This window comes from Nilaparvata lugens, chromosome 4 (genome assembly GCF_014356525.2).
Source record: "Nilaparvata lugens isolate BPH chromosome 4, ASM1435652v1, whole genome shotgun sequence".
Classification (NCBI taxonomy): domain Eukaryota; kingdom Metazoa; phylum Arthropoda; class Insecta; order Hemiptera; family Delphacidae; genus Nilaparvata; species Nilaparvata lugens.
Window position 1 is genome coordinate 52,149,475 of NC_052507.1, and position 15,166 is coordinate 52,164,640.

General features: G+C 36.1%; 1 protein-coding gene across 1 annotated transcript in view; it reads right to left on the reverse strand.

Moving 5' to 3' along the window:
- LOC111058704 (DNA-dependent protein kinase catalytic subunit) overlaps nt 1–15,166 on the reverse strand; it is a 123,544-nt gene that overhangs the window by 95,402 nt on the left and 12,976 nt on the right. The window contains exons 5-8 of the mRNA XM_039427020.1: nt 9,826–10,018; nt 7,447–7,664; nt 6,031–6,209; nt 4,693–4,946 (exon numbers count right to left, since the gene is read on the reverse strand). Coding sequence (XP_039282954.1) covers nt 4,693–4,946; nt 6,031–6,209; nt 7,447–7,664; nt 9,826–10,018 — 844 coding nt within the window. The remainder of the gene's footprint in view (nt 1–4,692; nt 4,947–6,030; nt 6,210–7,446; nt 7,665–9,825; nt 10,019–15,166) is intronic.

Here is a 15,166-nt window from a genome sequence, read left to right on the forward strand (position 1 = left end):
CCCTGAAATTGATCAGTTGCGACCTGAAAACATTGACACCAGACCTGAGGCAGCCAAGTTACTTGATATTATTATTATTTTAGAAAATTACTTCTGCAAAAAATATTTAGTTAATCGATATGATTTAAGGAATGAGAGGTATGTTGTACCATTTACTTCTAATAATTTAGCCAGAAACACCTTAATCTACATTGTACCAAGAAATTTCAATGATTTACCCGATAATTGTGCTGAGTTTGTTAATATGCACCTGAAAAGAAATTTAAAGATTTGGTTGAATAATTACACTTAGATGTAACATAATGTAACTCATTATTAATGTATTGTATTGTTGTAATTCGTTCTGTTCTATTTTTTGTATGTAAGTTCAGGTTGACTATATATTATAACACTCTTTAGATTTTTGAGAGCTGAGCCAACAATTAATTAATATCATGATAATTTTAACTGTTAAGTAAATTCTGTAAGTAAATTTGACAGTGTAATAAACTGATAAGTGAATTTAACTGTTAAGTAAAAATAAAGTTCACTGATATATGTATAATTATATTTGAATTTAAATGTTTTGTATAATAGTACCTTGTCAAGCAGCCTCTTTGAGGTTCGCTTAAGGTAGCTTATTTATTCAATAAACGTTTTTTTCTATTCTATTCTATTCTATTATAGTATAATTTGAATTAATTGAATAAAGAAAGTTCATAAGATAGTATGATTATAATCTCATACTTTTCCAGGACTCAAGAGTCATCAAATAACAATGTCTTTGAAAAATTTGTGTAGGCCAATACTTGGAAAAATAATCCAACTGTTTTATTTTGATAGCTTGATAGTATACTCAAATCGAAAAACTTTTAAAAATATCACCAGTAAAAAGTTTTTGAACAGCCTTAACTTGAATTAAATATTTGCAATATTTTGAATGGTTTTGTGATTTTTCTTGCTTCAAATTTATCAAGTTTTTAAATATTCAATTTATTAATGCATTTTCAGGTGTAATAATCATTTGTTTCATCTTTCTGATCAACCCAGATACAAAATTTTTAGTGTAATTTATATTTGGAATGTAAATTTTTGTGATCTTTATAAAAGTGTTTTCATAGCCTCATTTGGACTATTTTTTTCAAAATTAGGGAGAGAAACAGTTTTGGGTTCATCCTGTTGATTCTCTCCCAATCATTAATTTGATGGAATAGAATAGAATAGAATGACTGCCTTTATTTTATATCTGGGAGGGCGAAGTTAGGACGCAGTCGGCCCTCTCTTACACTTAACCCTCCAATACAATACAAAATTATAATTTAACAAACAATACTCAGTAAAATAAAATAAAACAAAACTACATTTTAAATGGAAAAAGTAAAAAAAAAATATAATGATAATAAGTGGAATAGTTGAATAAACTTAAAAGTAGAGCATTCTTAAAATGTAAAATAACAAAGATCTGTTGGGAAATAAATACAACATTTATGACGGCATATATGGATAGGATCGACGGATATGGATAGGATGGACGATATGATCGATGAAGCAAAAAAGAGCAATATGGCTACGAACCTTACAAGCAAAATGAGAAAATAAGGAAATTAATAAATACTTCTAGCATGAAATCAATTAATTTTGAGAGAGAAAAAGAGTATTTTTTATATCTGTCTTTAGAGTTTACTTTTAAAGTTGAACTTGATTCTCTTAGAATTACTCTAAAGAAATTAATTTTGAGACTGCATAAATGAATGTATCAAACTATGAAAAATATGAAAGCATGAAAAGAAAGCTCACACACACACACACACACACACACACACACACACACACACACACACACACACACACACACACCAACACATGCGCCTGACCAGCCACCGCTGGTCCAACACAGTGGTATGATGCATGAGTTTATGCGCTCAATGCGCTTCAATTCAGCCGGCAATGAATTCCACAATCCACAAGCTGTCACAAGAAAGGACTTGTAGAACATGACTGTCCTGTGAGTTGGGACAGCCAGCAGATGGGAATCATGCCGTGTACCACCCCGACCGATATCACTCAAATATTGAAAATCCTCTGCAATATACTTAGGTGTTCCAGTTTTCAATGTCTTATGCAGAAATATAACAGCATGGAGTGCCCTACAATCATGCAGCCTCATGAGATTAAGTCTGTCAAAGTATTCAGTCACATGGTCATCACGTCTGAGGTTGAAGATGAAGCGTACACAGTAATTGTGGGCACGCTGCATCCTCTGTACAAGTTGAACTGTCATATCAAGAGTCACAATGTCACAGTAGTTAAAAATTGGAAAAATCAAAGTCTTCACTAACATAATCCTTGAGGAGAAAGGTATACAGTCAGCAATCTTCTTCAAAGTCATAATGCCCACAATGACTCTATTGCAAGTCAAGGTCACATGATTTGTCCAGTCCAAAGTCTTGGTCATGGTAAGTCCTAAATTTTCAACATCTGAACTGTACTGCAATTGAACGTTGTTGATTGTAATGTATGTTCCATTTGAAAAGTCAAGTGTGTTCAAGAGTCTTGAGTAGCCAACCATAATTACCTTTGATTTTGTCTCATTAACTTTGAGTCCATTATTTGTAGACCATTCAATAACCCAAGCCAAGTCAGCATTGACCTCCTCTACCACAATGCTGAAATCATTTTTGTTGAAGTGTTTGTAGATTTGTAGGTCGTCTGCATAAAGGTGGTATTTAGAAGGAAGTAAAGTAGTAGTAACGTCATTTATGTAGATGCTGAACAGCAGAGGACCCAAGACCAAACCTTGAGGAACGCCTATATTTACCTCACGCCAGCCCGAACACGCATCCCCGACCCTCACACACTGACATCGACCCTGTAAATAAGACCTTACCCATGCCACAGTGGAGTTGGAAAAGCCTAAGCTCCTTAGCTTATACAATAGAGTAGGGTGGAAAATGCTATCAAAAGCCTTGCTAAAACCTATTAGAACTAAAACGGTTACCTGCCTTTTACCCATAGCCCTGCGGATATCATCAGTCACTCTCAGAAGGGCAGATGTGGTGCTGTGACCGCTTCGGAAACCTGATTGAAAATCACTAATCAAACCAGATCCATGAATATATCCACTCATCTGAGAGTGAACAATGATCTCAAGAACCATATACAAGACAGACAATAAACTAATGGGCCTGTAATCAGAAGAAGAGATGGGGTTAGGGACCTTGTTTAAGGGAACCACAATTGAGAGCTTCCACTCATCAGGAAAAACAGATGTCATGAGGGAAGTGTTGATCAAATGGGTGAGGAAAGGAAGGATCAAAGGTAAGAGGATTTTCAGGAACTTGATTGGGATGCCATCTGCACCAATAGCATTACTTTTTATTTTACTGATTGCTAGAAATACCTCTTGCTGAGAAACTGCAGAGAAGTAGAAATTCTCATTTGGATGAATGTCAGGAAGGGAATTGAAGTGGACATGGGCTTGATCCATACTCACAGGTATATCAGTGAAAAAGTCGTCAAGCGAGTGGGCTACTGTCGGCACCTGCCTCTCCTTACCAGCTCCAATCCCCCTCAAAGCACGCCATAATGATGAGGATGATGACCTCTTAGATGAAATCAAGTTGCGGTAGAAACCAGCTTTAGCATTTCTGATAATTTGTTTGCAAGAGTTTCTTAAATGCTTATATTGATTATAATCATGAGGAGTCTTGGACTGCCTTGTCCTTTTACACCAATAATCTCGATCCCGCATCAGCCGCCGTATCTCGTCCGTGAGCCACGGAGCAGGATCTCTGGTAACTCTGCGGTTTTGAGAGGAACATGTTTATTGAAAAGGAAGAGTAAATTGCTATTGAGTAAATCTAACATAAGGTTTACATCATTAGTATTGGAAATGGTATGCCAGTCAAGATTAAGTGTATCATTAAACAGATTAGAAAAGTTAATATTGTTATAATCCCGGTAGGTGATAACTTTCTGTTTAGATTTGGGTCTCTTAATGTTATAAACTAGGTAAATTAAGTCATAAGCTGAAAGACCTGGGAAAGGAATTTGTCCATGGCTCACAGCTGATCTCCTATCAACAACCGCTACGAGATCTAACAATGTGTCCGAGGTGGAAGTATGATGCGTGGCTTGGAGAGGCAGCAAGGTCATACCGTTCGCAAAAAACATAGTGGTCAGTTGTACTTTGTCATGAGTATCAGGTCCAAGAAGGTCAGTATTAAAGTCACCCATGATAGCCACATGTTCATAAGGCCCCATCAGCTCCAACAGAACCTCCTCAAATTCGGACATAAAACCAATGTGAGGGGGCCGGTAGCATACCGAAATCAACATTTTTACTCCATTGCATTTTATTTCAAAAAAACATGTATTCAGGCCTCGATGGACGGGAGTTATCTGATGAGAAATTATGAGAAGGCCGCAGAGTACGCTTTATGTACGCAGCAACCCCTCCGCCATTCTTGTGCAAACGGTCATTGCGGATGATAACGAAGTCGTCAAGAGCAACGAGCAGACTGGGGACAGTTGGCTTGAGCCAGGTTTCAGTCACAAGTATAATATCACAATCTCCACTGGAGAAAGTGCACCTGAACTCATCAATATGGCAAAGGAGGGATTGTGCGTTCACATGAGGACAAATTTGTCAGTCATTTGCTTATGATATTGTGATTATGGAATGTAATAAATAAATATTAGTTGATCACATACCAATGACATGAACGAAAGCCTCGAGTCCGACTTTTCCGCCGGCCTTGAAGGCTGTGACACAACAGGCGGCTACACTGGCCACTGCGGCTTCCAGCTTGTCACCTGTCAGCGTGTTGCAGGCCGCCATCAGTTTGACTGCTATGCGCTCCACACTCTCCAGCTGATGTTGCTTCAGATTCCCGCTCAGAATGCTGCCCACTGCAGCCAATGCTCCCACGTACTCTGACAGGTACACTATGCTTGACAACGAGTCACTGACAACACAAACAAATTATTAGCTTATGATACTATCAATTTAAATTAATCCCCTACGACATTAATATTGAACTTAACAAATAGCTTAAATTACAGAGCAGAAAGCATAGATTACCAGGATGGAAGATGAAGCTTATGTATACTTATGTTCAAGCTACAATAAATTAAAACTAATCCTTAATCATGTTAATTGAACCACAGAGAAAAGAAAGCATAAGAAGATATCACATGCTATAGGTCGTTTGAATATAGTAACTACTAACTATTATTACTGTTTTGGCCGGGAGAGAGTGTAAGAGTGGCAAAGTTTGAGAGACTACCAGCGTCACATAGCTTCATGAAAAAGAATTACTAGGAGTAACGGCTTGAGTTATTTAAACAAAAAAAATTGAACATAAACGCCCTATAACATGGGATATCTTCTTATGCTATATTTTATCTATGATTGAACTTAATAACTGATGTTACAGAATAGAAAGAGTGAACTATTGTTAATGAACAAAAGTAAATCCTTACACATCATGCCGGTGCAAATCGAATAGACGACTACATTTAATTTTAACAATTTATCTACGGCTAAAAATTGTATTGCTACCGTCGCCGACCCGCACACGTTTTGCACTTGTATGCGAATATATATTAAGATAGTATGTAGGTATGTAAATAATGTGCGGGATGGATAGTCGAGAAGCAAAGTTCATTATATCGTTCTTTCAATCAAAGAATTTCAATAATGGGTGATTTATTAGATGAGAGTGGTTAGTGGTTGTATGTGATAATCTGTGATTATAACTACATATTCAATTCTTATTCTAAATTTTTAAATTATAAATTGGTGCAGCTAAATTATTATGATTACGAATTTTATTAATCTGAATATATATATATAAGGCCTAGTTATGTGATACGATTGCGTTCTATTTGCTTTCACTAATTATATGAACTACTACTGAAATTACTACTTCAAAGATATAATTTATAATTAAATTGAATAACACAAGTATTTTAAAAAACTTTAGTAGGGCTAGAGTTATTTCTTACATACTTGAAATACAACTTGAATCTCAATACAATTCGACTTACTTCTGGGGAAATGTACTGTCTATTCTCTGAACCAAGTCTTCGAATAATTTTTCGATTTTTGAAGAATCGAGAATAATTAGGATAGCTGGAGCGAATAGTCCGATGCCCTCAATTGCAGCTACTACGTTGCTAGCATTATTCTCTTCCGATATTTTGTCCCTTAAATAAGTGAAGAAAAACTGAAAATTGAAAAAATATCAAGATAGTCTTTAAAATGGTTTACAACATTATACGGTTTGTAGTTAAATCAACTGAATGAAGATATAAATGATGATATAACTCCATTGCTCGATTACATTTTACAATAATTACGAATAACAAGATCTACTTTTGATAAAATAAATAAAATGGAAATAAGTAGTTCCCATTTTTTTTTAGAAATCACCTTTTACTTATTGAAATTTATTTTTATGAAACAATTGAAAACTCATTGAAAACACTCTTGTCTTAAGTGTTTTCAATGAATGTTATGATTTAAAAATTTTATCGTTTTTAAAAAGAAGTAAAATATGATTTCTAAAAAAGGGTACCTACTATTTCCATTGTATTTCTATTACATTCTACAGTAACTTTAATAAATACAGAAACATTGATAAATGTTACAAACAAAAATGCATTAATTTCAATCAATAATTGGCGTCTTTATCCAAGCATTGCTTGACTAAACATCTCATGATCACCATCTTTCACATCATATTTCCCACATATTTACAAATAAAACGTGTGATATGCACATCTAAGCAATATTAAATATGATGAAGAATCTTCCAACAAGACTGTACCACTGTGCAGGGTACTTCTGACAGAGGTCAGTGATCTAGTAATCTCATGTGAGAAATATGATACCTACTAAAGTTATCTGTAGTTTGGCAAAAGGTATCATTGGCCGTTTCCGCACACACACACAACGATTTTGCGACGACACAACACTCGGAATGATCTCCGATTGGATGATTGTTCGATTGTTGGAATATTGATTCACAAATGTTACCAACTTTTCCAAAAACATAATCACTACGGCCGTAGAATAGGAGAAAAGTTGCAGACGTTTTAAAACAAACTTAAGTTTATCTAAGTTTTTATCTTTTGTTATTATTATAATTATTAAGGATAAATAAACAATTTTTATTATTATTATTATCTCTATCATTTTCCGAATAGGAGAAATTCTATTCAAATTAATAAAAAGAAAAGTTGCAGACGTTTTAAAACAAACTAAGTTTATCTAAGTTTTTATCGTTTGTTTTATTATTAAGGATAAATAAACAATTTTTATTATTATTATCTCTATCATTTTCCGAAAACATAGAATAATTATTATTTGTACAGCCATAGAATAAAAATTAAATAGTTGAAAGAATGCAACTGAAAGTTGTAAAGAGAAAGTTTCCAGAGTCTGGAGCAAACTACAATTACCTCTATCATTTTCTTTCTCTCTTCATGCTCCACCTGTTCACTGGTGAGTAGCTTGGCTATTTGGCGTAAGTAAGCTTTCTGCGCACGCAAACTTATGTCCTTATCGTCTTTATTCTTATGATCGATCCACTTCAGCAGCACTTTATGCCAATAGACATATTCTTTCAATATCAGGTGTGAAATCATTCCAGAGTGATTTTCAATTATTGATAGCGCCACTGTGAACATACATAAAATATTTTTAATCAAGATTGAAAAATTATCATCTAGAGAAAGGATTGAAGATGAGAGTGATAACTCACTCACGACTAGCAGCCTACAACTGAAATAATTTATTAATAAACTAACAAGGCCTAATTACTTGAAATCTTGGTCATCCATTAACATATCTTTCGAAAAAAATGATTATGTTCCAAATTTATGGGAACAAAATGTATTATTATTTGTTACTTTTTGGAAGGATTCTTCTCAGTTGAAGATATAATTGAAAAACTCATTCTAAAAAAATGCAGATTCGAGGTACCTGTGCATTAAAAAGAAATATTATCTGTAAACGAACACTATTTTTTAGTAGTCGAATATAGTACAGTATTGTATTCAAGACTTTGATGTTAAAGTTTGATTTACTTTGAATGTAGATGAGAAATTATTTTTCAGGACCTTCTTGACCAGGTCGGCCAAACCAGGATCTTATAGCCATCTATTTTTCCATGAAGGACGGCAGAATGCATTTAAGCACAGGTACTTAGCGAACTGAGCCAACCATGTGTTCGATTTTCTATCTCATTATTGAGTTGGGAGCCCATCCATGTGCGGGGGATGTTATTTGTATTTATTAAAACAAATTATATGGATGCTTCACATCATACAACCAATGCTGTCCGTGAATTGCTGGGAAGTGAATCTCACTACAGTAACATCAGAGCTCTGAAGCAATCTTATTATACATTCATTTGAACTTGTTTCTTAAAATTAAAAACAAACAATTCTGTAGCATTAAATTAAAGTTTCGTTTAACTAGAAGTATTCCACAACGAAGTAGCCTGCACACAGGGACAATTGTAGCTTCCACTATAGTCTGTCCAAACAGCCGTGAGCCCTGTAGAATTGAGCCGACCCTCGCTCCCCCACGCGCAGGCCCACACGCCCGGCCTACCTGCGCCATCGATATACTATGTATACTACGTACCGTAGTATATACGGTATAGATTCTATATATCGATGACCTGCGCTAATGGGTCTTCTATGAATGAATACGTATATGCCTGAACTATCACCAACTTTTCCTTTTGCTAAGAAATTTTATTTTTTCAACTGTTAATTTTTCTTAATTTGTACTTTAATAACTGAAATCTACTTATTACTCCTTTCAAAATGAGTCCAAACTCGGTGCATTTGTGACCTATAGTAGTTCTATGTCATATCTATTATCAAAGATATTATGATATTAGACGCCATTTTGATTGGAAATATTATAATGTTGTCCCCTGTAGGAGAACATATGATTATAGTTGAACTATTATAATAGTTGGTCCATTACACTGTAATATTTTTCATTACAGATATTTGATAATAGATTTATGACATAGAACTATTATAGTGTAATACCAGCCTTAAAGTTGTCACAATTGTGCCGTGTTTGGACTCATTTTGAAAGGAATAAAATTTAGAGTTCAGTAGTTGGAGTACAAATCGAGTAAAGTTGACAGTTGGAAAAATGTATTTTTTAGCACAAGGGGATTCATAGAATAATCATTAGCGGGCAGGTAGGCAGACCATCCCTTTACTCACACACACACAAAAGAAGGGGACTGCGCTTGTGTGTGTGAGTAGTAGAAGGGTCGGCCTAATCATTCAGAGCTCACGCCTGTTTGGACAGACTATAGCTGCCGCGGGAACACGGAATTGAAAATGTCTGGAATTCAAGTATACATTATATTTCCAATTCCGCGTTCCCGCGGCAGCGGCAGCCAGTGGAAGCTACTATTGTACCTGTGTGCAGAGTGCTCAGGATTCTCTTTATACTGACAGCATACCTTTAGATAACATCAGTTCTCCCAATTCAAACAATGCTGACAGTCTGGAGTAAATCTCAGTAGTTAGTTATCAGTGATGGTTTAGTAAAATATTTTTATTTAATTTGGTTTTCAAATCATCTAAATTCTAAATTCCTAGTGTATATTTTGGATTCAAAACTAGACAAAACTTATGAAGTGATAAACATAACATATTTTTTAACAATTTCTATCTAAATTTGGGAAAGGAACAGTTTTGGGTTTTAAGCCTGTTGTTCCTTTCCAAATCATTCATAGTTGGGAATGATATTGTATGTAGCCTATCAATGTATAAATAAATAAATAGTAGATGAATTGTGCAAACCTCTATGAGCTGAGTGACGATGACGGAAGTCGGCATCAATGACCCACTTGATGCTGTTGTAGATGTTGGAGAGTACTGGAGACAACTCAGGCGTCTGCAACTCATCCGGCCTGAACAGCAACAGCAATCCATTGATCGCTTCAAAACTCCCTTCAACCACCAGGTACGCTCGTTTATCCTCCTGCTTTCTACCCTGAATAGATTCAAGTATAACAATTGAGGCTGTGCAACAGGCTAAAAAACTTTTTACTGGTGATATTTTTAATTTCAAAAAAATTTGAAATATTATCAAGTTATCAAAACAAAATAGTTTTCTCAGGAAATTTTTCCCCCGCTCATTACTTTTTGAGTGAAGACAACTCAATTTGGTCATATCTTTGGTCATTGTTGAGCATGAAATAACTTGAATAGCTCTCAAAAATCGATATTTATTTTATTCAAACATATTTATCGAGTTTTATTTTATTCAAACAATACTATGAAGAAACTTATCCTCTGAATTTCATAAATTTATCTCTTAGCGAATTTAAAATGTTCTGTCCCAAAAATTTAAACTTCAGGCGCTCATATCTCATAAAGTAATAATCGGAAAAAAATCCTGAGAGAACGTTTTTATTTTATTTTACAAGTCGAAATTGTTCCCAGTAACATGTCACACGAAGCGATTTTCCAGGCGTTTTCAGACCGAGTCGGCAGGGCAAGAAGCTCTCCAATTGGTTGATTATCAGCAGATTCCCAAACGCCAATCCAATCCGCCGACAAGCCTTGCCGACACGTCTGAAAACGCCTGAAAAAACGCTTTGTGTGGCTTAGCCCTAATAATGGAGTTCACCTTCTACCGGAGTAGATGTCACTCAGTAGAAAAAAGCAGTGTTTTGGTCAGCAATAGTAAACAAGTTCTTATGCAACGCTACTTTTCAAAAATTGTGTATAATATAAACTAATATTTCATGAAATTTGTACAATCCATCAACATGGTGATGAAGTGAAACCTCCTATGATTGAAATAAATAGATTATATAATATTATCCCATTACACTGAGCAATTTTTAGAGGACCATGTGGTCTCGTGTTAAAACTAACAGATTTCGGGGCTGTACAGTTTCAACACAAAACTATAGTCCTGTAACTGAAAGTTCTTAATACATTGGATTCAACAATATAATCTATTTACCTCAAATTAAGAACTATTTCTTACCTTAGTTGGTGAACTTTTAGTAGTATTTTGACTACTTGTCTGTTTTTTTATGACTAATGAATTAACTTGAATATACCATACACTAGATTTAGTTTTCAGGTTCTACATACATTCCTATTTATGGATTAAATACAGCGTTACACAAGAGGATAGCCAAGTTGGTTACAAACATCAACTTACAACAATCATTTAATACACGATACTAGTGACATTTACTTTATAAAGTCAGTCCCTATCATTTTGATGATGTACTTATTGTATGTTGAGTAATGATTGAGACTCTGAGCTGGACGGACGGCTGCCGATACCGCTCTAGTTATCTTTTGTAGTACTGGGTACGGCAGGAAGGGTGGATGTTTTTAGAACAGATAGTATTCTGATCTGGGTAGTCGGATTGGGCCAGCTGAAGTGAACATGTGTTCGGTAGATCATACCATTTTTTCTAGTCATTGTTTAATCGGCATCATGGATTCGTGGAATGTGCAACATCGTGTGTTTACTTACGACAGTTTTGTGCGTAATAATGAGAGTATCATTACAGTTCAGCGCGAGTTTTGTCGTCATTTCAATCTTGCGAGAAATGAAAATGTACCCACTCGTAACACCATTTTACGTTGGGTAAAATCATTTCGTTCAGTAGGAACAGTAATGAATAAACGACCACCAGGGGCTCATCGCACTGTACGCACTCCACAAAATGTGGAAAGAGTTCGGCAAGCCATACACCGTAGTCCTAATCGATCTGCTAGGAGACATTCTTCTGAACTGAACATCAGTGATCGGTCGTATTTTACATAAAGATCTAGGATTTCATCCCTACAAAATGGCCATGGTTCAACAATTGAATATGTAAAGCGGCTGAATTTTGCTCGAGAAATGGAGGCCATATTTGACCAAAATGAAAACATCATTTTGTTTACGACAGATGAAGCACATTTTCATTTGAATGGTACCGTTAATCAGCAGAACTATCGTTATTGGTCAGATGAAAATCCAAAATTAATGCATGAGAAACCATTACACAGTCCCAAGGTGACAGTTTGGTGTGCTGTGAGCAGTTATTTGTTATTGGTCCATACTTTTTTGAAGACGACAACGGGACCACTGTAACTGTAACCTCAGAACGTTATAGACAGATGTTCACTGTATTCTTCCTTCCTGAATTAAGAAGGAAACGTATTCCTATCCGGCAAGTATGGTTTCAGCAGGACGGGGCGACAGCTCACACAGCAAGAAATTCAATGGAAGCAATTCGGGCTCTTTTTCGTGGTCGCATCATTTCTCGGTTTGGTGACATTGATTGGCCTCCTCGTTCTCCAGACCTGTCCATGTGCGACTACTTCTTGTGGGGTTTCCTGAAGTTTCGTATTTACCAGCATAAACCACGTACACTTCAAGAACTAAAGGGAGCAATTCGTGAGGAAGTCGAACAAATTGGCAGGGCAATGTTAGAAAGAGTACAATCCAACTTCCGAGAGCGGCTTGTTAAGTGCATTGCTGAAAACGGCCGTCACCTGTCAGATATTGTTTTCAAACATTAATTTTCTAAAATTGTAAAATAATGTGAATATTGTTCTGTAAATAAATGTTTTTTATGCATAGGTAACGACATATTACTTTTTTGAAAACCGTTCATCCTTTCTGCCGCACCTTGTAGGTCGGAATTTGATAAAAGTGTTTCTCGTTCACGGTCTGCTCGACTGTGGTGTACTTATTGTTAAATTCAAAAAACGTGTAGCTTACAGATTTAAACTTGAGTTATTTTATAACTTAGAATATCGAACGAGGCTATATATCTACACTATGTCTGAGAATTGCAGTGTTTGTTTGAAGTCACTTAAAACTATCAAGGTCAAGGTGCAGTGCATTGACTGTAAAAGCAATTTTCACGGAAAATGTGTGGATCTGACTGCCGAAGATGTCAACAATTTGGAGGAGCAGGGTGACGTGTGGCGATGCAAGCCGTGTTCACAAATACATCGAAAAAGTTTAGTGCTCGAATCCAAGAGAAACATCACCTACGATAACATCCTGAAACTTTTCAACGAACTGAGAGGCGACTTCAAGCGCGTCGAAGCGAGTCTCGGAGCTTCGTTGAACTATTGGCATGAGGAGCTTGCTGAGACCAAGAAGATTGTCAATGAGCGGAAAGAAGAAATTGTGAAATTGATGAAAACTGTTGACTTGAAGAACGAAAACAGCCAGCTTCGCAAACAGACAGCTGATCTTCAGTTGAGGGTCGATGAGGCTGAGCCGTACTCACGTCGCAACACCCTCGAAATCCATGGAGTCCCTGTTCAAAAAGGAGAAAATGTGGTCAACATCGTCAAGGAGGTGGGTCGAGCGCTGAACTTCCCTATAAGCGACTCGTTGATAGACGCCTGTCATCGGCTCCGCTCCAAGGTGGGATGCGACAGACACCCTGGTATCATCGTCAAGATGGTGAGGAGGCTGGACGCCGAAGAGGTGCTACACAAACGCCGTGTTAAGAGAATCTCAACACGCACGACATTGGCCTGGCGTCGACTCCTGCCGAAGTAATCTACGTCAACGAGAGTTTGTCGCCTGCGCGACACGCTCTCTTGTATGCGGCTCGCCAGGTAAAAAAGGAAAGAACTATTTGTATCTTTGAGTCAGAGTGGAAAAATTCATTTACGGAAAGAAGAGGGATCAAGAGCTGTTGCTGCAAGAAAAATGGATGATTTGGCAAAGTTGTAAATTAATTAAGCCTTGTTCCCGTTCGTTGTTTTTTTTTATTCATTGCAGTGGTTTTTTCTATGTTTTTCTTTTAATTTATTATAGGGTGAACAATCCAGAGACAAATAAATTTCTTTTGATTCACTTTTATTATAAGAATATCCGTTCCATTGCAATTAATATTAAATACTGTTTAGATAGGCTGAATTCACATTTTATATACTGTGTGATTTGTAACTTTTACTCGATTTTCAGAAGTTTTCATATGAAAAACTATGATTTGTTCTCAATGCAATTTTTTTCGTCAGTTAATATTTTTTTAGGTTTTTGCAGGCTATCATTTTGTTACACTAATGTCAGATTCTTGTGAAAAATTAGAATTTTTAAATCAAAATATCTGTAGTCTACGTCAGAACTTCGATTTGTTTTTAAGCGAATTGAGTAGTCTAGAAAACTCTCCAGATTTTATTATATTATATTAACTGAAGTTTGGATAACGACCTGCCAAATAATGTAGATGGCAAGCTCATTTTATATGCTGACGATACAACGGTTCTGGTTACTGGTAAGGATGATAACGAAGTTATGATTAGGGCTGAAACGGCTATGCATCAACTCAACAATTGGTTTGGTCATAATGCATTGAAGTTGAATATGACTAAATCCAACTATATCAGGTTTGCCGTGACGGGACATCATGCTGAACCTTCAAACCTGAATGCTTCAAATGGGAGGGAGTGCTTGTCTGTTGAAGTGACTAGTTTTCTTGGAGTGGAATTGCAAAAAAAATATGAAATGGGATAAACACTTGGAAAAACTTATAAAACAGCTCTATCATGCACTTTTTGCACTGAGAACTGTGAGGACTGCATCCACTATAAAGACAGCTCAGAAGGTGTATCATGGATATTTTTTAGCCCTAATACGCTACAGCATCTTCTTTTGGGGGAATAGTAAAAATAATTTATATCAAATATTTAAGATGCAAAAGAAAGCTGTTCGTGTTTTGGAGGGCTTGCGGCCATCCAATTCATGTAGGCCCATTTTTAGAAAATACAGGTTTCTCACGGTCCCAGCATTGCACTTCCTTGAGACTGTAAATTTTGTCTTCAGAAATTCAGAGAGATTTGAGGGAAATGTAGTTTGCCATGGCTATAGCACAAGAGCAAAGAGTTCAGCTGTATATCAGTACCCCGTTCACAGACTGACACTTTTGAAAAAGGGACCATATTATTCGGGACTGAAGCTCTTCAATTGTCTACCTGAAAGAATACGGTTATGTGGTAGTCATAGGCTTTTCTTGTCTTCAATTACTAATGTACTTGTGGAAGCGTGTCCCTATACAATGGAGGAATGTTGTGGTGCCTTCATACTTTGAGTTTATACAGATGCATACACTTTGCATAGAAAAATGTTCATGACATGTTACATGCCACTTGAGCTCTG